The 24,237-nt window shown below is 41.6% G+C and overlaps 1 protein-coding gene across 1 annotated transcript; it reads right to left on the reverse strand.

Moving 5' to 3' along the window:
- Positions 1–18,318: 18,318 nt before the first annotated feature.
- LOC133976499 (SLIT and NTRK-like protein 1) lies at positions 18,319–20,427 on the reverse strand. Its single transcript, XM_062414718.1, has one exon. It carries the CDS (start codon positions 20,425–20,427, stop codon positions 18,319–18,321), a length of 2,109 nt encoding a protein of 702 aa, XP_062270702.1.
- Between the last annotated feature and the right edge of the window lie 3,810 nt (positions 20,428–24,237).

Raw genomic sequence — 24,237 nt, forward strand, 5'->3', positions numbered from 1 at the left:
AATATTAACCTGACACTCATCCTGAATTCAGATTTCGCTCCTCGCCATCATTCAGTCTCAAACTGCCGCGCTTGTGCTAGCTTTCAAACAAACCAGAGTAGAGGGCATTGTTGAAACCTTGCGTTGTCTAGTTCATCTTAATCTTTGAGTACAAGGCTTAGGCAGGAATGTGGGTTTTCAAAAAATGTGTGCAGCTAAAAGGCCGCAGTGGAAAAATGATTCTAGAGCTGTCCCTCGATGGAGAACGATTTCAGCTTTGAACTTTTTTGCATCAAAATAAGTCAAATCAGCCTTAAAAATAGCTGATTTACAATGCATATTTGACAACAAAAGCACATATTTTAGTGAATTATTAATCGTGTAAGCTGATTAAACACCTGTTATCAATACATGTTTGTGTTTGTATTTGCAACGCTCTTCTGTTGTGTCTCACGTTATTTTCACAGACTTCCTTCCACTCCCCGTGTTCGACAGCTTACTCCATTTCTCCCAGGTCATGCATTATAAGTGCTCATTCATGAATGAGGCTCATGTGGTATACAGAACACCCACCACCTTTTATATAATACATCTGGCAGTGGGATGTGTGACTGACTGTAGGAAATCAAAGCCATTCCAGAAAGGTAGGCGTGAGTCACTTCATAAGTCCCCTTGATCATTTTGGGCCTTCAGCTTGAGGCTTTGCTGAGACCTGCACTAGTTTCAATTAATTTCCATCTGGATGTCTTTGCCTGTATTGTTTTCATCCACCAGGAGACACCCACATGGGTTCCATCACAAACAGCACTACTTTCATATGACTCTAAGATTCATAGTTCAAGGACTTGGTGACTCACCGACAAAAGTATCAAGATTTGTAGCCGGAGTTACCAGACGTAGCTGCTGTTTTCACATTGATCTATACGTTGATCATTGGGTTTGTCATCTACAAAGAGTGCTTATGTTGTAGCATTACAGTCAGACTAAATTGCCATTTGGATTCACTCAATGTTCACTCTGACACTGTGTGATGCTAGCCATTTTCTGTCTCCGGGAGCTTCTTATTTTGCCCTAACAAATCAATACCAAGTGTTGTATTCATCCCACTGAGATTTTCAGTCAACACAGAAGCTGGAAAAGCCATTGCTTCAAGCTGTTTTTCTTTTCAAGTTAATCAAACGACTATACAGATATAATAGTTCATTTATGTTGACTCATAATAACCTGTTGATCTCATCAATGCTTGGCACCATTTGTCTGCTGCTTGATCTCTGACTGTAGCACACAAAGAGGCCTTCTACTCTACTACTGAACTAACCCTGTCTCCAGAAATAGTTTGTATTTTAGACTCTATATAAAGATGGGGAAAGTAAAGTATGAGGTCATCCATTAGTTCTTACTGGAACCGAATTGAAGCCCAGAGTTGCTGTTTATGCTAGGTGGCATCTTTTCTGTTTGGAGCCAGCACCTTCTAAATAAGGAGTGCAGGGTGTTGCTTTTCACGCTCTGTAGCTACTATAAGTCTTCAAACCTTAATAACATAGAGAAACAATCTCCAAAGCAATACAAACCGTAATGACAATAATGAAAAAAAAGGCCTGACTTATTATTTTGAGAGAACCGTTGATGCTGTTGGAATGGGAGAATAATTGGAGCCAGGGACTTTATAGAGCCAGCATCTTGCAGCCATCAGTGGCATTGCACCTCAAGGTCCTTCCATGCTGGCTTCAGTCTCAAGCTGTGGTAGTTGCCAGTTGGTTTGTATACTACTGATTTGGAACAGCAAATATGTCTTCATGGAGTTTTAAAGCTGTTCCATTTGAGGAAACCTGTTTAATGAATAATCTGCCAAATTACAAAATGTTCCTATAGAACGTATCTGCAAAATATTGACTGACAACTTTTTTCCACTCTTGAAATTCAACATTAGCTTGTAGTAACAGAAGCATTACTGACCTTTTTATAAATTCATGACAACAACCAACATGATGGTGCGCCAAATACTGATGTCCAGGTCTCCAAATGATACAGCAATATTGAAAATACTTCTTTTTAGGAATATCTTTTTAATAGCGTACCTCAATCAGTCCAGGAAATAAGCAGCTCCAAGTACATTGTATGCTGTCAAACATACAGCATTGTTTGCGCCGTTACCAAGGTTAATATGGGCATTCATTTCTTCTCATGCTACCTGAAAAGCGCTGGTGTACCACAAGAAGCAATTTCTGTCTTTGAATACGTTTGTTTGGCAATATCAAGAAGTGGGCTGACATTTACTATGACCGTAACTAGAAGCGTAGAACCAGCCACACACCTCTGAAAGGGGAAATAAAATAATGAGACTGGAAAAAGCGGTGAGAGAAGAAAAACATTTTTGCTTGGAGTATATACACATGAAGACACGCTCTGTACACCCAGTCAGCCAGTAAGGGCGCCAGCCAACTAGCTAGCTAGCTAACAAAGCCAAGGAGAGCGTGGGTTGTCATCCCTATGTTTCTGTAGCTCCACAACCATAAATTAAGCCCCTGGGAGGGACCGAGAACCATATAGGGAGGGATAAAGAGTGGGTGAGAGAGAAAGGGAAAAAAGGTTGAGAGAGAAAAGCAACAGAGCGGGTAAGAGAGTCAGAAATGAAGACAGGAAGAGAGGAGAAAGAGACAAAGCCTAGAGACCCAGCAGAGGCCCCAAAGACTGAACAAGAGAAGGAGTGGGAGGCAGCAGCAGCCCGCCCTCCCCTCCCCTCCATCCTCTCTGCCAACTGTGCAGCGCTGAAGGCTTTCATCATCTCCGATTTTTGAGAGGTGATTTTCTGATATGAGATGCATCGCATCAGCGAGTGTGGATATTGTGGAGATCACACAGTCTGAGAAAGATAATTTGTAAAGCTTGTGAGTAGCACAACAGTTTGGGGTGTATAGAGCAGCTACAGCAGTCATCTTAAAAAGAGGGAACACTCAAAAAACAAAAAGTACTTCAAGAAAACTAGCTTAAATTTCTTGATTTCCCCTCAAACACCAAATGCATTTTTCACCTTCACCAATCTATTTTTAAATAGAATGAGTTGACCTTCCAGTCAAGTGTCATATCATACATATAAGGTTAAAATGTCAACTGTCGGTGAACATCGAAAAACTAGAGACACTAATTGCCCCTCACACATGAACACACTCAAAGTTCTTACCTTGCCCCTGTGCAAAAGGCCCCCCACACAGGGAGTGTTTGGGTATTGTTAGAGGAGATGCAGTCATCCATCATCCAGCCATCAAGGGAGTGACAGTGACAGGTTATAGATTGGCTTGCTCTCTGTCATCTTGCTCACTCTCTCTCCTCTTTTTTCCCACTCCAGGGAGATGACATGGGACATAAGATGTGCTCCATGGTAATCAGCATCCAACCTGCTGTCCTTCTCTAGGAATATTGTGGTGAGCACCACAATGACTCAGCTCTGATGTGCTGTCCCTTACAGATTTTCAACAGGCTCTTTCTCTGCCACCTAACAGGTTTTTTTTTTTTTTTTTTTTTAAGTACTTCTGTTCAGGAATGAAGCATCCACCACTTGTTATACATTATGCTGCAATTACACCATTTGGAATTTACTTTAAACATAGGTTGCCAACTGGGGAAAACATTCACATTTCCACATCAGCATCTGAATAGTACCTGTAATTTTAATATTTTTCATGAAGGCATTTAGCATCATGAAAATGTGGACATGTCTCAGCATGATACAAAATCCTACCATTTTAACAGTTGTTCACTCAGTGGAAATGTTGCAATGAAAACAGACTATAATTATCTATGTATTCCAAGTTCTGAGAGTTGGTGTGTTGTTTTTTAAATTAAATTGTTGTTGGAGGACCAGTATTAAAAAATTCTTACTGGAGTAAACCTAAAATTGATAGATGATATGATGTCATACCTTAACATCCCAAGGTAGGCTTGAAGGGAAATTTGTAGCATGCATCTGGGAACAACTCCGGAGCATGAGTTCTCTGTACCGTCTGTCCCACAATTCCCACATTGTGTTCTACAATGCAATCACTGATCCCACAATTCCCTTATTTTCATTCAATTGCTTATTATGAATTAGTGGTTAGACCATGACTGATGGTTGTGTGCAATTGCTCAGGGTTAAGAGTGAATTGACTTTCAATGCAAGCCTTGGTGGGAAAACCTTGCACTGAGTATTATTCTCAGTTTGGATATAGCAATTGCTCTTGATTGAAAACCAGTGGCCATATGCATATAACTCTGTTAATTCATGAATGAAACGGTATGTATTCACAAAGCCAGAAATATGCATACACATTCTTTTCATCCGATTTGTGTGTGCATGGTTCTGTTTTATACATTTCAATCATTGTAAAACTGGGCCAAAATGCACAAGCCTCACTTCCACCAGCATAATTCACCCTTACATGAATGAACCAGCTGTTTTCATATCAATACGCTGCCTACTCCACCAGTCTTTAGACGTGTGATTAAGACAAATGGCGAAGAAGAAAATTATGCATTGTTTATACATCTTCCTGGATCCCTGTCCTGCTTTACAGTTCTGTTTCCCACTGTGTTGACCTACTACTGCAAAATCAATAGCTGCCATAACTAAAAAAGTATTCACTATATGATAAAGACTGGTTGAAAACTCTTGGGGAAAAAGTGAATTGAAAGCTGTGGGGAAAAAAGGTAGTAATTTGAAATAATGGATTTTTTTCACTATTTGGGACTACAAAATGAGATTTAGAGATTTGCCAAAATAATTTAGAAGTCAATTGAAAGATTAGAAATATATGTAACAAAAGGATTTGACTTCCCTGTCTGTGGAGGAAGATTTATATCATTGAGAAAAAAAAAACCAATATCCTCTCCAGAAACAAATATACTGCAACCTGATATTCGCCATAAATTCTGCTTTGGTTCTATATGTTTCTCACAGAGTGATAACCTTTATTCAATATTGGATGCATTCTGACTCATAGCACCCAGCAAAGGTTCCTGGAGTCTCCTGTATGATAGAGCTTCCCACTTCCTGCCTCCATAGTGTTAGAATAAAGGTGAGGGGGGAGGGGGTACAATAATATACAGTATGAAGCGCTTTGAAAATGAAGTCTAGATTGGTCTATTTTAACCTTGCTTTCTCTCACTGTCATTTCCCATCTGTACGTTCTTCCCATTCCCCATCCTCCATCGATGAATACAATCAACTCTCCTTCCCCCATCATCCATCCCCCCGAAACCCCACAACCCACCACCCTCCCAAGGCTTTTCCTGTGTCTCACTCACAACTGGCGACAGCTATTCCCAAAGGCCTTCTCCTATTGCTTGTATTTGTTAAACACAATCGCTGGCTGGCTCAGCTCACCAAACCACTAACCACAACTCCTGCCAGACATGCCGTGCTCTCTGTCAGAACTGTATCAACATTGTAAGTGGAGAATAGACGACATAAAAAGAGAAAAGTTGACACTAAAAAAGCCAGCCTTTAAGACTGTAAAAAGTGAGGGGAAAAAATGTTTTTAAAAAAATGTTTTTATTAGGACTGTCATATTTTATAGGAGGAAAATGTCAAATATCAAATATTTAAAGCCACATTTTTTTAAAGGTGCTCATTTCTGTTCAACGTCTCTCTTTCGATTGCAAGTTCATGCAAAATAAAGCCGTATCTTGAGTTAATTATCTACTAACTCAGCACCTCATTTGGTGTTTTTTTGCTACCCATATTACACTGCAAATAGCTCTAAAATAAAAGAGATAGAGGGATGAGTAGAGGATGAGAATGAATATTAAAGAATTTTAAAAAGTAAAAGTTGGCCTTCTGCATCCTCTTCCACAGCCCTTTTATATGTGGTTTCCTTCCCACTGTTGGCTTCTGATGATATGAGTCACAAGTGGTGTTTTATTTCATAGTGGTGTTGTTTTACCACTACGCCTTGTCGTTATCTTTATGGAGGGCTTCCCATCTGAGTGTAGACTCATAAGTCAGCCTCAAAAAGCTTTGCTCACAATCTCCCAGCTTTTGATGTTAAAACTGGCTGAATACAATTAGAGAGTATTACAAAAAAAATCAGCATTGCAGAACCAATCCAAAGCCTTTAGGATGTGCTTTCATATTGAAGTGGTGACTTTACGTTAATAGCAGAGGAGAATAAGGGGGAGAGCATCATTTTTGGATAAGGCCAGGAAGGCTCCTGCCACTATTCAATCATCTACACTGCATTTAGAAATCCCCAGACCTTAGTAGGCGGAGATCTTTGATTATCTCGTATAAGCGAGACTAAACTGAGTGTGCCTCAAAACAAGGAACAGGTTGATGGAGATCTGGTAGCTTAATGGTAGCTTAATCCAGTCATCATACAGGACAAGATGCAGAGAAACGTCAGGCTTTACATTAGCCAAGAAGACATTAGGGCGACCGAAACTGAAACTAGAATTATAACAGCACTTGTTAAAGAATTATAGCTTTATGTTTGAAGTATACATCGCCATTTATAAGCTGAGCGGCCTTGGGTCTTTCAAACGTGTGAAGCATCCATTGTATTATTCCATAAATACTGTATATGTCTAACTGAAAAGGATCCATTATATTCTCTTTCCGTAAGCTATACCTTTTTGATAAGGGGTTTTGACTAAATTGTAATATACCTCCACTGTGCTTATATTCAATTATGCAATTCCATCATTGGTTTCATACAGTGTAGTGTATTTTTTCTTTTTTCTTTTTAAATCAAGTGGATTTATCTGCATTACAAAACCCACTAATTTTGACCTGCTACCCCTTTGCTCACTGCAATTTCAGTGGCCCAAACACAAAGCAAGATAAAACCTCATAATCTGCTTGTAGACTGCTGTCGCTGCAGCTCAAATATGCAGGCATGTGGTTATGCGTGTGTGTGTGTGTGTGTGTGTGTGTACAGTATGTGTTTGTGTGTCTATAGATGAAGCTCCAGTGTTCTTTGTATGAGAGCGGAGCTAGAATGCCCCGGGCATCTGTTGACCCAGCTGGCATTTGCTGAGCGGTTGTAGTACGCCAGGTTAAGGACAACATTTATCCAGCATGCATTTGTGTTGGGGTATGTGCATGTGTGTGCACAAATGAAAGAGAGAGAGAGGGAGAGGCAGAGGATAGAGACAGCAGTTACATGTGTCTGTATTTTTGTGTGTGGGTGTGCACTAGGAGAGGGTTGGGTCAAGGGTAACATCTCTACCATGTGTGTTGATTCTGGCAAGGAACATTTCAAAAGATAATAATCCGTAAAATGTTATTAAGCAGCTAAAAAAGGGCCGAAAAGCTGTCGGCGGCCAGAAATAACCATGAAATAAATTCCACCACACCAAACAAAGGATTAATTGCCTTTAACATTCTTCTGAAACAATTGCACAGTTTCCCAATCACGTGGTTCGGTGCAACAAGCCTTTTATTCCCTCGTCTCCTCTGCATGAGCGCAACACCGGCGCGTCATAGCCTGGGGTGCTAAGCAACAACTCAACATTCTGTCTAAAACTAAATATAAGAGAGACACAGAGAGAAAGGAGAATATGTTCTTTTTTTTCTCTTTTTTTTTTAAAGGAAAAGAAAAGTCCTCCAGGCAATAAGAAGATGGGGAGAAAGCAGAACTTTTCTTGGAAAGCAGTGACAGCAACTGGAGAAAGTCTTGTCTCACACTTTCTCTTTGTCATACATTCACCTAAATAAAAAACCCGCAGCTATAACTACATATATCAAGAAGGAGTGATGGTACATGAGGAACAATTCATCTGATGGACATATAATCCGTGGAAACGCTTAGTAACTGATGTCAGCAGTTTGTGTTTTTTTGTTGCTAGTTTTTATATATTTATTTTTTTGGACTGCTATTGTTGTTGTCAATGGGGATGATGATGTGTTTGCAGCCAGGTGTCAGGCTAAATAGAGTGGGTGTAAAGGGAAGTCAATTCCCCCCCCCCCCTTCCCCGAACCTTGTCTTCAAGAGCCGATCGATTTGCCAGTCATCAAAGAGTGACAAAGGAGTGAAAAATCAAAACATATCCATCTAAATGGCCCGCAGTGAGTAGAAGAAGGAGGAGGAGGATGTTGGGGGGGGGGGGGGGGGGGGGGGATGTAGTGAAAGCAAAAAAGTGAAATAAGGATGACCTTTTCCGTAGTATCTCTGTGCCATTCAGTGTGTGTTTTCATGCGGGAAAATGTACCTTGAATGAAAGGATTCATTCACTTGCTTCTAACCACCGTTTAGATGCAAAGACAGCTCTCCTTATGGTTACTGTCGCTACTCAGAACCTCCACATAAACCTGTCATTTAACATCGCCTCAGGCTGAAAGGTTTATTCTTTGATATGAATATGCAATGCGAACGACTGTACGACCTCTTTGGGTGCATCGCTGGATGTGTGTGTCGCTTATAGAAAAGTCTGCAGGGGCGTGTGGTCCATTAAGGGCGCTGGTATGCCGCCCCCTCCTGCAAATCCAATTGTGTAACACAGATTTTAATGGGAAATCGTTTTTGTTTTTGTGTGTGTGTGTGTGTGTGTGTGTGTGTGTGTGTGTGTGTGTGTGTGTGTGTGTGTGTGTGTGTGTGTGTGTGTGTGTGTGTGTGTGTGTGTGTGTGTGTGTGTGTGTGTGTGTGTGTGTGTGTGTGAGAATTTCAGCTGTTATTCTCATTGAAATTATACATAATTACAGTTAAGTGCAATGACTAATGAAAAAGCACTGCATACAATTTTTGCCTGTTACAATTTTTTGCCTTTACTCCTCCTAATGGTGATGTGTGTGTTATATGTTTTGTTCTTCCTGGTGGCCTCTGATTGGTTGTCACCACATGCCGGAAATAACAGGATGAAATATCAATTGGACGATTTTCCACCCAATTGTGCTGCTCCCTTATTAGATAATGTTTACCCCCCGAAGGCTGGCAAATTGTACCCAGACCATTGTGCTACTGTGGTGATAGATGTAAAGTGACAGCAGTTGCTAAGCGGCCACCAAAAGATACTTTTAGAAGCCGCTAGCCAAGCCGCTAGCCACCAGCAGCTGGCTCTCCGCGCTACATTGTACGGTGCATGCTCAGGGCCAAAATACAGAGAGCCCCACCTTGTGAAAAAGTGAAAAAACACCACGCTAATGCCTGTCTGCAAACCCATATGTGCTTTTTCTGTGCACATATGGATGCTGGTCAACATATGTTGGGTAACGTTGACACTGTACACTAACCTATCAAAGCCTGCCATATGTCTGCCTACAATGGTTGTGGAAAAGTGAAGCGAACGGCATCTAATTTTAGAAATGATGCATTTAGGTGTCTGGTAAGATTAATCAGGCACACTGTAATTAGCATGTCTGAATGAGTTTTCCAAAACACTTCATTATACTCCTTTTGAAAAACAAATGACTCATTAAAATAAAGGCAAAGTGTCCTTGAAATGACACTGCTTGGCAACACAGGATCCAACTTTCTCTCAAGTGTAATTGCGCTACTTTGCAATTCATGAAAGTTTCAATTATATCAGAAAGGTAATAGTGTCGTGCGCTCGTTAGAAACTAACATGAAGTATAATTTAGAAATCAAAGATAAGGAGGTTTAGTTTCATATCCATGTCTGCAATATTCTCATGTTATGGTTGGTTGTTGACCAAGTATGGCATTTATCTCATCTTATAAGAGCAAAATATGATCACATCTCTGTGTTTTTGAGAGTATATCCTAACATATTTTAATATAATGTAAAAACATCAAAGGAGATCAAAACTCTACAGGCACTTTATGTAGAGTAACTCTATTGTTAGGCTAATGCATTTCGGCTTGTGGCTTTCATCAGAGTAAAAAGTAGAAAAGGTTAAAAATATAATATTCCACCCACATATCAGCCAAAGGGGTACCCAGACCGGCAGACAGGCAAGATGGGTGTCCAATAAGGGACATGGATGACACCATTTTCCGTCCTTAAACTGGAGAAGTGCAACTCAGGGGTGGTACTTGAGATTATACAGAAGTGGCTTTGACCCAAAAATGTGTCTATTTGGTTTGGCATACTTTAAAAACACAAGATATAAAAAATACACCATAAAAACACTACAAACTACATAAATGAGAGAGATTTAAGAACCAATATAAAACTCCTTAATTGAGAAGTCCTCGTTCGTGCCCTCTGGAAGACAACTTTATAAATGTAAAATCCAGAGTCCATCACTGCTGTGCTTATATTGGCGCAGAACTGATTAAGTCCAGGCAAAGAGGTGGTAATGTTAATTTTCTCCGAAAAAAAAAAAAGAGAACCATTTCGGATTTTCTGTTTAAAAAAAATTATTTCCAGGGGGCATGAACGAGGACTTCTGAATTAGTGAGTTTTTCTAGTGGTTCTTAATTATTCTAATTTAATGTAGTTATGCAATGTCTTTTATTATGTTTTCATATGGTGTATCTTGCTGCTCGTTCTACTTTATTCATAAATAACGCTTTATTATACTTTTTATAAAATTAAAGTGATTTTAAAGTATGCCATATTTGGATTCAGGCCTATTTTATAAAAAAAAACCTATATCACCTCTTTTCTTACTTTATATCTATCATATTGAAATGTTATTTTTAATGTGTTTCATGATGACCCTGATGAAAGCCACAAGCTGAAATGCAGTCTAATAATAATAAAGTGCTTTACCTCAGTGATATCAGCTGGTTTATACAGTGGATTTTAATATGTTCTATATATTTTATTGGTGTTGTCAGTACTTTTTACACAGTATTACACCTCTGTGAAAAAGGTTGCTCCTCTCCCCCTTTCACATTAATAGTGTTTTTGTATGTTGAGTCACTAATTTCAGCCCAATCATCATCTTAATTTATCATTCATGTTAAACAAGTAACACAATACGGGGTTTCACTTTGTGTTTCATCATGTATTTTATTGAAGGGCGTCAAACCCGCTGTGATTTTTCATTTTTGAGAGCTTTGTGACGGTGGCTAGATCGTCTGCCTAATCAGTGATAGTGACAACAGGTGTGCATCATTAGCTGCACTCAGCGGTGAGTCATTATACTCTGTCAAGTTGAGGTAGGAAGGATAAAACTGTTCTTTAGTAAATGACATTCTGTGATTCATTTGGTGCAGTCGGGGCTATGTGTGTGTGTGTGTGTGTAACAATAAATAAAATATGATTATCAGGATTCACAGAGAAATTCTACGTTGATGTTTTATATGTTTTATCAGTCTAGCTCACCCTGTATTAACCTGAGTAGATGGTATATTCCAGTTAGGCTTGTTTTTTGCTGTATTTTGCTTCACTTTGTTATTTTTTGTTGAATTCCTAGAGTTCATTTTTGCTTCTGTATCATTAACATTTATAATATCACCTTTCACCTACTCCTGCCTGCCAGCCTGCTTTTTAATTTCCCTTGAAAATGTTCCAGTGTCAAACATCATCTGCCCTTTATATACTTTTTTTTTGCTATCATTATCTAAAAGAACTTCACCTGCGTACAAAGTGACACAGACCTTTCTTTGTCTGAGAGAGACTTTTTAGCAAAACATTTCCATAATCCATAGAACAACCTTCCTCAAAAGTATGACCGCAGTTTGTGGCAAAGGAAATGCTTACTACTTCAATACTTTTCTACATATTGCCTTTTTTAATAAGATCAGAAGAAAAGTGGGAAATAATAAAAAGGGTTTCAAAAGATTTTGCTACTTTACATGTACAGCAGTGGGCTCTGTGAGCCAGCAAGACTTGAAGTAAAGCCAATATATCAACAAAACACCAGGATGAAGTCTGATGTTATACCAACATGGATTTCTCATATTGTATTAGACCACCTAATATGCTCTCAGTATCTCACAAATCAAAAAGATGGTCTGACTGGGTTACTGCCAAACTGCCATCCTTTGAATTAACAATACTAAATAAAGCATTTGTGCTGTTATCATGCGCGACGGCTCACGTAATGACAATAGGAACATTTCATAACCTGGAAGCTTCCCCTTTGAATGAGTCCTCATACATAAGGATGAGAAGAGGAACAAGCCAGATATATTGTCCTTGAGCTTCTTTTGTTAGAAAGGTTTGCAAAGCAGCCGCTTATCAACCTGCCGGTGACCGATTCGAGTGCCTGGTTGAAACATCAGTACGTGTTCGAGCCCCTCCAATCGAAAAAACCGACGCTTGACCTCGATCATCATTGCAAACAATCAATACCTTAGTATCACTTTACTCAAAAAGAGTGAAGAACCATGAATCTACAATGCATAAACAATGGCGATATACACTATACAAAGTATCCGCACTTGGAGAGGCTCTTACTGAGCGCTCAATAGGCCAAACTCCCCTTGGCCCACTTACAAGCTGTTCTCCTATAATTGTAAAAAAGCAATGAGGGCAGGCTTCATTGGGTTCAGACCAGGACTGCTCCAGGAAATTAAAAAAACCTTCTAACCTAGGTGTGGAGCTGTAGAGGTACGCATGTGGACTAACGCTACTTATATGTGCAAGGCGAGATGTGGTGAAATGATGAAGTTGCTTCGAGTCTGACACAACCTCCTTCTCCTCCTCCCCCCCCCCCACCCCCACCCCCTCCAACCCTGAACAAATCATTCTACAGCGTCGCTTTATGACTGCAAACAAACTCCATTTTGTATTGTGGTTGTCGCTCCCGTTTTCGAGCTGTGTAATCAGATCAGGTAGAGCCACATAATGCCTGAAATGCCAGTGAAGGATGGGAGCGCGTGCAGCCGCTAAATCAAATCAATGAGATAATCGATAAGTGGGGGGGCTTGAAGAAGAGGATTACTTAGGGCTGGAGGAAACACTCGGTAGGCCGTTCACTCATCTTGATTAAAGGGCCCCGCTGTGTGGTTTTGACGTAGGCCTGCGCACAGTGCGGTTGACACCAGATCTGGGTCAATTATGAGTTGGGATCCTTTTAATTACTTGGGATATTTGCTCTACAGTCTGCCTTGCTGGACATGGCAATATGAGTAAGGAGTAATATTTTTTAACTGCGTGTGGTTTGATTGATTTTTCTCCTCCCCTCTGAACTCCCAGAGCACATCGCACCCAACTTCAAAAGTACCCAACTTTCTTTTTCTATTTTTTTCGACTTGAGTTATTGCACATGCTGTTGTTTCGGTGAAGTCAGGCCGTGATCTAAAGCCTCCACCCTTTCCCAGCTCTAGTTTAGCTGTCACAAAACCAAACATACAAACAAAACAAGACTGATTAGCCACTCTGAAAATGACTTGCGGTGATTGCATTGAAAGAACACACTGAGTAAAGCTGCAGGCGAAATTTTCACTCCACAACAACAACAACACGCTTTAACCCTCTATAGATTTAGCCTTTGTCGATGTATTTATATTTGGGGCATGTTTTAGGATATGCTCGGAAAAGGTATATTAACAAGCATAATGTTTACACACGCTAATGTCTGCTTGTCACACTGCTGTGTTCACGTCTATGTAAAACACTATAACAACCCCTGCTCCATCACTTTCAAGCTCAAACTCAGTCAGTGGCACTGATTCCAAAAGCACAACATTAAAAGAATGCATGGTGTTTCATAACCATCGCGCCTCGGAAAGAACATAACGGCTAATAAAACCCAACCACTTAAGACTTATAGGCTAAGTGCTTTTGCGGTGGATGGGCTAATAATAATATCTGGGAGTAACACCAAGAAATCCCTGGGGATAATGCCAGATAATCGCTACAACACAACCTCATGGGCTAATACCAGCGGCGAGGCCTGCAGTGGCTGCAGAGTTTGGAAGTGCAGGACTACTGGCAACTCTTCAGTGCAGCACATGGGACTTTCATCAAAGCTAACATCAAAGGCCCAATACCCAAGCTTAAAATCATTCGGGGAATTTTACAAAAGCTAAACAAAGAGCGCTGAATTTGACCACTGGGAGTCAGATAAAAGCTAGACACTGACACTTTAGCACAAATGAAAAGAGAGGACTCGTGTAAAAGGGTTTTTTTCTCTCTTTTTGATATTTTTCCATCACTGTGCTGTCATTTGTAACTCCGCATGAATCCCAGACAACACGAACAAGGTGACAAATCCGCTGAATGACACAATATCATGTCCAATATGATTTCTTTCCCCCTGCAAGTACAATTTGTTTCAAATGCTACCTGCTTGAGACGAATAAGATTACCTTTCATTTGTGTGTTTCGTCAAAGCGAGTGCAATATGAAATAAAAAACAATGCAGATGTGCCCGAGGTAGCACAGAAAGCAGAGATAATGTTAGTAGTGGGTGTTTTAAGCTTAGAAAGGGAACTCCAACTGATGAGTAACCATCTAAAACCAGCCGCAGGTGCACACTACTTCATTTTCCTGAGAAGTTACCCTGAAGCCAAAAGAAAAGCTTCCAAATACAGAACACAAACTGTTCTCCATGCCCGCAGAATTAAATGGCGCGGATTTAAACCAAACGCGAAGACCATTTGAGATTTACACCAAAAAGCTGAGTGTTTATGAGGTGTGCGGATGATGTTATCCCTGCTGGAAGTGTTGCATCAACTGCCAGCTCCTCGGGGGGAAGATCACACGAACTATGGCGGACCTGCTGGGCCACAACAGTGTTGTAGTGCTGTGTGCCCAGCGTGCAACATCGGCTACTCCACTCAGCTGTGTTTCCAACAGCTATTATCCATTGCATTAATGAATAGTTGCGCACTGAGTCACACAGGACTAGAGCACAAGAACACCTGACAGACAGCTAATGGATTCAAAGACAGGAACGTTTTCAAGAACTTGTAAATTATATAATATACAGTGTACAACTCTGCTGCACATGTGGTGTTAGTATCAAATGTAGTAGGAGTCCAGGAGTATTTATACAGAAATAACAATAAACCCCCTTAAAAGATTAACAGTGTGCTCTTTTCACTAAGAATTAGCTTTCAAATTAAATATTATGTAAGGATTATGATTTGGCTCATGTATTTATACATCAATCATAATATACGATATTTTTGGACACTCTGACATCAGCATCTTGGATTTTTGGGTTTACACACTACACCACACAAAGGAAATGATGTTTTCAGATTCATGTTGCAGTGTTGTATGATAATACATCCAGCACTGCAGCAAGAGTATAAATGTGTCATTTTCACTCTAGGGTACCAAGGGTGTTGCATCCAAGATTTCCATTATCTGGAGAAAGAAAAAGCTTAAATGATAGTAAAAAAAAAAGATGCAGTGTAAAAGTCTGCACTCTATTCACCATATTTGGAGCATTTTCCATCTATTGATGAACACAGACAGAAAGCAACATTCTTCAAATACGTTTTTGTAAACCCTTCAGGATAGAAATAAGCAAAACAATATGAACAGAAGATGACTCAAGCTGGTCACATGTCTCATTGTAACCACAGCTCCCCCCAACCAGAACTCAGTCAACTCCAAAGAAAAAATTCCTAAAACCAAACATTGTGTTGTTTTTTTTTACTCAACCTCAACCACACTTTATTTAACAAAATAGAAGCAGGTCAAATATCGCAAAGCATATAAATGTAACTTTGAAACACAGCGTTTTTGTTTTTGAAAATTATGACAAATCATCAGTGGGCTGTGGCACAGTAATATACTCCACAGAAGAGACACATAATTACCCCCCACCCCCCCCAATTCCCACCACCCTCCTCCCTCCCTACCCACACACACTCCCCCCTTCCCGAGTGATTGGACAGAAGAGCAGGGAACAGGGAGTTGAGGAGGAAGCAAGATGACTGGACAAAAAAGAAAAAAAAGAGGGAGGGTGGGGGGGTGGTGGGGTTGATGATGATGAGTGTTTGTCACAGATATGCTGAGATGTTAGTCCCCAAGGTCAAGCTGGTGCATGGTTACATATATGGGAAGAGGAGGAGGTGACAGTAGGGGAAAGTAATGGAGGGTAAACATACATGCAAATGGTCACGCACTCTGCTCTCTCTCTCTCTCTCTCTCTCTCTCTCTCTCTCTCTCTCTCTCTCTCTCTCTCTCTCTCTCTCTCTCTCTCTCTCTCTCTCTCTCTCTCTCTCTCTGACATGCGTGGCTGCATGCCTGTGGGCGCGTGCACACGGGCCCGCACGCTCACGAGAGCACATTGGGACGCAAGGGGCAGAACAGAACAGTGCAGAAAGCAGGCAGGGGGGGAGGTGATTCAGCACCATGGACAGCACTAGTCTGCATACTGGGGTGGGAGATACTGCCGGCCTGCTAGCAGGGGAGAGGAAGAGGAGGAGAAGGGGGGGAGTTCAGGGGGTGTAAGCCCATCTCACAGCATCTCTAGTCTGTACACTCTCATCATTGCCATGGCATCTTTAGGTAGCTTTGAGTCAAATTTAGCTGGAAGCGTCTCTAAATTAGGCATCTTGGAGTGGGGTTTTTAAATGAAAATCAGTCAGCAATGTCAGAAATGAGTCATCAGCACTGGAATTTTACATCTTATAAATACATGAGAATTAAACAACAACAAAAAAGCAAATTGCACATCCTATGCATCCGTTTCAGACACTGCAGAGACATTTTTTTTGGAATACTTGAAAGTATGCCCCAACTTTTGAAATTTTATTGATTTCCATGTCAAATCGGCGTTTGTTCATGTTAAAGCAGTATAGGCTAAAGCAGCAGACCCCCCAGCAGCTCTGCAAAAAACAGGTGTTAAAGTCATGGCATTGTCTTCATGAACCCACAATAACCATGCGACCCCCCACACTCCTCCCCCCCCCCCCCCCCCCCCCAAGAAGAGTAATCTCAAAGTTTCAAAATGCTGAATTGGAAAAAGGCATCTTGCATTATCTAATTACCTCCATGTGTGTTCGTGTGTGTGTATATATGTGTGTTCTTCCCCAGTGAATTAGACACCTCCTGTACCTCTATGACCTGGCCACATGCTGTGACTTCTTGCCATTACAGCCTTGCCTCCCTTTTGTTAGAAAGCAAGAATCACACCCCCTTCTACTCCCCACCCCCCAATAAGACAGCCTGTTTCAAGCACATGTTTGTAGTAAATACAGTGAGTTTCAGTTCTCTTATTTGGACAAGATTAGATGGCTTTACAAAAGCTCACAATATGATGAAAGTGAATCATAGCCATAAGCTTTTTTTGTGGAGGAATACTTTTTTTCTGACATTTAAAAAAGCATTATTCTATATCAGTCTACCTGCGCTGTTTACATAGATCGAATTATACCTACATTGAAAACACTTCTTTGCTCAGTTTTTGAAAAAATATGATGGTATAAACCCCCCATTTAAATGACTTCTTGTGTATATATATTTTTTTCTTCCTCTCACCCAAAGCAGGCTATATTCATTGACACACAAAAACCACGGAACTGTTATTTTAGCTACATTAACTTTGCAGCATAAGCATCTGAGTGACGTTAATTGGTCATGCTCATCTGCATGTCTGAATATCTGAAAGTCAACAATTGGCACACCATAAAATAACACAGTTTACATTCATAAAGGAGATGATGACTGCGCAGACGTGGATTTAATCTGCACCATCTAGTACGGTATAAATAACCCCAATATTTATCGACAATCAAATGATAACGAACAGAAAATAACATGCACTGACAGCTTCACTTCCATCACTCCTTTTTCCGATAGTCATCATTATCCGTTATTGTGTGTATTTTTTTTCCTCTTTTCTCCAAACAAGTTTAAAACAACAAATACAAATCCTAACTGCAGGTTCACAAAAAATAGAGAAATGGCACTTTGTAATAGTCATATATAATTCTTAATATCTATATATAGTCGTCATATTGATATAACATGAAAAGGGTCGAGTTTTGCTTCTTTGTTGGTTATGGTGGTTATGGTTCCTCGTCGTCGTGTGTGTGTTGAAACCATGCGAAATATCATCATGCAGATTATGATACATCGGTCCGAGTATTTACATTTACATTCATGCGTTCGTGCACCATTCCCCGGGTCCTCTGTCTCGCTCTCCCTTCTTTCTCTTTCACACACACGCCCTCTCTCCCTCGCTCTTTTTTTTCCTGTCTCGTACAGATCCGTAGTCCGATTGCGGCAAATAGCAGAACTGGGAGGAGGAGGGAGGGAGGAAGGGGAGGGAGGGGGTTTAGCCAGGGGGGGCCAGGAGAGGGGGGGGGGCTTGGCATATACATATATTACAGAGTGGGGCCTGTGCAGCAGACTGACTTACTTGGTTCAACTCGAGTAAAACAAGACATAAACAAGTCTGTGTTCGCCCATGACGCACAAAAGCGGAGGATTCTTGCTGTTTCAGTCATTTTTGTGAACGTCAGTCTGTTTGTGTTGACTGTTTGTAATCCAGTCTGGTATAGGCTTATTGAACTAGGCTAGAGCAGAGTCTCCCCCCCTTGTATTTTTACGCATCGTTTGTCGTGGAGAGGTGCGTGCTGCAGTCGAAGCCCCGGTGCGCACCACCGTCTGCGTGATAAGGCCCGCTGTGCCAATAAGACGAGTCACAAACTGTCTGTAAGGAATTGATCTCCGACGCAGAAGAGTTCCCCTCCCTCCGCTTTGATCTCTTTCGATTCCGCAAAATAAAGACAAGCATTCCTACTACAGTGAAAGCGGACGTGACAAACACCAGCAGCAACCCGGGGACGAGCACAGAAATGGAGACCCTATTCGGCTCCAAATAAGAGTTCGAGCGCGTCCCCGAGTCCAGGGTGAAAGTGCTGTTTTTGGACAGGGAGGTGGGGGAGATTCTGTCATAGAGTTTGGGGCACATGAGGTCGTTCCGGACGTGGCGGAAATCACGTTTCCAGAACTCTTCAGGGGACTCACACTTGAGATCACTCACTATCACATCAGCCCCCAGTTTCTCCGTCCACTGCTTGAAGGGCACGATGTTGCACGAGCAATCCCACGGATTCCCGTGCAAATCGATCTGTATGATTGAATTGAGCTGGTCTAACACACCAGTCACGGGGAGATAGGGGAAATAATTATTATGCAGACTAATTTTGGATAAAGAAATCCCAAGGAAAGCATCCACGGGTAAAGATTTCAGCAAGTTGTTGTTGAGGAACAGAACCCTCAGATTTGGCATGGGGCCGAACGCACCTGCCACTATCAGCTGGATGTCGTTGTATTCCAAACTGAGATATTCCAGATTCACAAGGCCCAGGAACATCTCTGCTATGAGCGTATCCAGGTAGTTCTTATCCATATACAGCCACCTCAGCTCGCTCTGGTTTTGGAAAGTGCTGTTGTCAATCACCTTGATGTTGTTCCCACCCAGATCAAGCAGGTTGAGGCTGGAGTAGCCGAGCAGCTGGTTCTTTTTCACTGCGTGGATGTTGTTATCTCTCAAGTTCAACTCGTGAGCGCCCAGTGGTTTAGGTTTAAGGTTGGATAGGCTTTCGATCTTTTTGCCCTCGCAGTTGACCCCCAGCCCCTGTCTGGAGCCGACCAGCTTGCAGTTGCACGGCTGGGGGCACGTCACGTTGTGCTCTCTGTCGCTGTTCACACCTGTCAGCACCGGAGTGGGCCTCGTTTTCAGCTGCCAATTCTCACGAGATTTGGAGCGGCTCCTGGGTCCGTGGCCTCCAGGTGTAGGGGGCCCGCTGGCGTCTCCGTTGGGCTTGTAAGGCGTGGGACGCGGGGCCTGAGCCACAGGCTCCGAGATCTCGTCCTGGGTGGGAGGGGCGACCAGGCTGGTGTCCACGCCGCCGCTCTGTGAAGGGCACAGATCCACTTCTGACGTCTCGTTCAAGTCGCTCCCTTGCAGCCTGGTGGGAGCCTCACATATAACGCTCCCAATAAGCGCGTTCTGCGGTATGTTCTCCAACCATTCCTTAAGAGAAACCAGGTCGCAGTTACAGTCCCACGGGTTGTCCTCCAACAAAACCTCCGCAATGCCCGGTATTTGTTCAAGGATCCCCTCATAAGGCAACGTTTTGATTCGGTTCCCCCGCAGGTCGAGATGCGTAATGGGCACATGTTGAAACACGTTTATAGGTAGCGCACTGATGAGGTTGTCGTTAAGTATTAACACTTCAAGTTTATTTAGGTCCCTGAAAACGGCGGGGTCAATATCCCTTAACAGATTAAAATCAGCTTGGAGATATTCCAAGTCGTCTAACCCCAGAAATGTACTCTTCCTGAATGATCTTATCTTATTGTTATTGATGTGCAGCCTTTTCACCAGCTGCAATCCCAGAAAGGCGCCGGGGACAATGTCGTGCAAACCATTGTTTTCCAAATGCAGGCTCACAGCATTGTAAAAGTTGGCGAACTCGTTGGGAAATAGCCTGGATAGAGAATTCCCGTGCAACAGCAAGTGATAAAACTGCGAGCTCGGGCCAGTCAAATGCTGCAGAGTGGTGAAGCTCCTTTTTTCGCAGTCTATGTGCAGATCTCCCTCGACCTCGTTGCAAGAGCATATCTGCTCCTTACAAACGTCCCTTGTAACGTTTCCACTAGCAACACAAAGAGCCGCATTCAGCAGAACAATCCAAAGCAGCATTTTTCAACGTGAACAATTCATTCCCGGTTTCAAGACATACGAGCAGTGAATTCAGTCTACATCAGTAAGAAGAAAGAGGAGGGAGAAAAAAAAGATACAGATATAGACATTTATGTGTTGGATAAGATAAGGCAGTCTTTTTAGAACAGATCCATGCTGCATCTAACCTGCTCTTGTGTCCAGACTTCCAGTTGGAAAATGACCACATAAGCGTCTCTTTCTTTCACATCGACTGAATCCTCAGAGCCTCCGCGTGTTTATGATGAAAATCAAAAACAACGAGTAGAGGCAGTAGAGTCCAACACATCTTTCTGGCTCTGTTTTTAGTTCGTTTTTTTAAGGGACTGACCTTGGCAGCAGCAGCAGCAGCAGCAGCATCAGCAACAACAACCACACAAAAAATTAACAAATCCGTGCTTATTTCTTCTCCCCCTGTCGTGCTGCGTGCTGCGGCGTCGGGAGCTGTTCCCTCTCCCCTGGTGCTGAATTCACACCCTGCACTGGAGCTTGAGAGGCGATCCCACCGCTGCAAAACACCCGCATCCCCCCTCACATCCTTCGGCGTCTTGCCTCGCTCGTTTGCGCCGTTTTCCCTTTTTTTTTCTTCTCCCCCTCTCTCTTCTTCTTTTTTTTTTTTGGTGGCGATCCGGGGATCACAAAAAGAGGAACGAGGAGACTGTGTTCATCCTAGCGCGGTGCTCTAAGAAAGATCTGACACCCTCTACTGAGCTGTAATGGAAAAAATCCGTCGACTGACTGAGGGAATGCTGAGAAGAGAGAGCAGAGGGAAAAAATCAATCCACATAGAGGCGAGATTTATAATTTAAAAAAAGAAAAGAAAAGAAAAGAAAAAAAATGTTCACACTTCAAAGCTGCCGATGTGCAGGTTATTTCACCTCAGAGATGCAAAAAGAGGTTTCTGCCAAATGAAGCTACTGGTGTAGATTGTTAAAGCTTGCAGCTCCATGGTAAAAGTGTCCAACTCGACATCGTCAAAAAACACACTGGTGAGATGTCACATTAGGATCGTGATCAGTTGAATGCCTTTAAATGACCCCCCATTCTTTAACAGATAAACGGCATTACTTAGGCGGATCTGTCTCCATTTGCGCCACAAGCAGCCACTGTTACAGTCCTGACTTTCGCCCCTTGCTTTGAAAACACTGTTGAATGCGGTAAAAACAATTATCCGCTACAGGCATGCCTCAGTCCAGCGAAGAAGAGAGGAGGAAAAAAAAAAAGAAACAGTTGACTATACAACAAATGATGCGTCAGTGTGGCCGCCTATATGCGCATGTGTGCGTGACGGTTTTTTTCTCCCTTTCTCTCTTCCCCGATGTAAAATGCATTGCAAAAAATAGATCTACAACTGAAGGAAGGAAGGGGGGCAAAAAAAGAAAAGTGAGATGAATTGAACCGATATTCCTCTCCCCTATCGATTTATATTACACTCCATTGTTTGAGAGTATTACATCAGCTGAGAGGGGGGGGGGGGGGTTGAACAGCACAGGAGAGTTGAGTATAGTTATCCCCCTCCCTTCCCTTCCCTTCCCTTCCCTCCTCTCCTCTCTCTTCCTCCCTCTCCTCCTCTCCTCCATCTGCAGTGCTCAGTTGGAATTAAGAGCAGGACAGAAAATGGGATGCTAAGTTAAATATCCTCTCTCTCTCTGACATCTTTTTCCTTTTTTTTAAGCAGAGAGCAAACAGCACAGAAGCACACAAGTGCAATAAGAGACCAATCTAGGCGAGTCAGGAGATTCCAGCAAAGCATCAGTGGTGCTTGCAATAAGCAAAACATCATTAAGTCCACCTACATATGGCTGTAAAACATTCCCATAATGGTCCATTGACCGGTTATGATTTCTCCCTACCCACCTGGCTCCCTCACTGTCAGCCTGCCTCTGCTTTTATTATATTTTATATATTTACTTGCTGTTGCTTGTCAGCCAGTCTGCCTACCTTTTGGTTTGTCTGTCTCTGTTTCTCAAATGTTTTTTTCTCCTTTTTTCTCCCTCTTTGAGCCTTTCTGACTATCACTGAGATCATTTTATCTACCTAAACAATAAGAAGTATAACTCCACAGTATTAGAGCTCACACATGATATTGACATTGCCTTAGTGACACAGTGTAAAGGCTAAAACTACAAGCATAATAAAGCTTGGTTTGCTCGAATTTTTTCCCATATATTTTCTCCTCTGTTGTCCATAATTTAATCTCCTTCAGAGAAAAGCTTCAAGAACCTGCCTCTTGCTCTCCCCCTGCTTCCAGGACACTGCTTTTGTGTTTAATGGATGTTTTGCTTGCTGACTTTCAAATTGATGCAGCCTCCTACTGTGGGGCAGATCAAAGCGTGCAGCGATGTGTTCGAGCTAAACTAAGTAACCGCAAAAAAAGCAAAATAAAAACACAAACAGAGGCTGAGGGCGGACGGACATGCAGCCGAGCCAAGGGCGCATCACTCATTCACACTAATTAATTGGATATTGGGTGTATGTGTGTGTGTGTGTGTGTGGGAGGGTATGTGGGGGTGTTGGAAGATAACGCCTGCTGATTCGGTTTGAGTGTTCATCATAAGCACCCCTGCACGCATGTATCATTGTGTACAGCATGCATGTTCTTATCTGTAGCAGGTGGGGGGTGTAACATTACAAACGCAGCTTAGTCACGCTTGAGCTTATTGTTTCCACATACACACACACACACACACACACACACACACATACACACACAAAAAATATAAACAATTCTGACTTCATTTTAGCTCATCTCAATCCTCATAGGCCAAACATTTAGACTCCGCTATAATCCCCCAAACAGGATAAATCATATTTGTATCAGGAAAAAAAAAGTCTTATCTTGGAGTCAAAACTAATTGGATTATGAATATGAATGTATCCCAAGGAATAATTGCATTGGGCTCAGCATCATGATGTGATGCAGATACTGTCAGGTTGCATTAGTGTGATGCAGACCAGAGGAGCTCGTATGTCACTTGCACACATCGTCGCCGGCCACACAATGCAACTCTGGCTTGGGTCTGAGCAGCACATGCAGAGGAGGTGAAGGCATGTTTTAGTGTTTTTTTTTAATAGGCATTGAGTATACTGTGCAGCATGGGCCATTAGCATATGGGTCAGTGACAAATAAGGGTTGTCAAGTTGAGCAATTCAATAATGTCTTTAAAAATAGGTTTAAAAGCACCATCAGGTTTGTTAAAATGTACATTTTGTATTTTTGTTGGTTTTATGCGATTTGAAATGACGTTTGTACCAAAAATAAGAGTGGACGCTCCTGAAAATGTCAAATGGTGTAACCACAAAAGTAAAAATTAAATATCTTATCCACATACAGTGTATTTAAGTATACTTATACAAATAATTACTGTACTTCATTTAGAAAATGTAAATGGTTCCTGATTGACATGATTCCCCAGATTAAATAAAATATTCAGAACAATTGCATTCCATTACCTTTATTTAATATAAAAAGTTATGATGTAAGATCATGCCAAACTAGTTGATATGATGTTTTATTGAGAATTTAGTGTTTTTAAGCAAGTTGAATTATTTGGTACAAAGTTTTTATGGTTACACCACTTGGACATTTTTGCCATAATCCTCTAATATATTCTCTCAAAATGGATTAAAAGTAGAAATTTTATGCTGGGTCAACAAAAAAAGAAGGTGTGCAAGTTATTCATATGTTTATTTTCAAACTGTAACCCCTTTTTTTGATGACCTTTATAAAAGCTGTTTTAACCTCCTCATAAAGCCAGAAACCCTTAGATGTACCACCATGTCACTGAATAC

This window comes from Scomber scombrus, chromosome 24 (assembly GCF_963691925.1).
Source record: "Scomber scombrus chromosome 24, fScoSco1.1, whole genome shotgun sequence".
NCBI classification, from domain to species: Eukaryota; Metazoa; Chordata; class Actinopteri; order Scombriformes; family Scombridae; genus Scomber; species Scomber scombrus.

Coding starts and splice junctions, on each gene's coding strand:
- LOC133976499 (XM_062414718.1), bottom strand. CDS start 20,427: ATGCTGCTTTGGATTGTTCTGCTGAATGCGGCTCTTTGTGTTGCTAGT.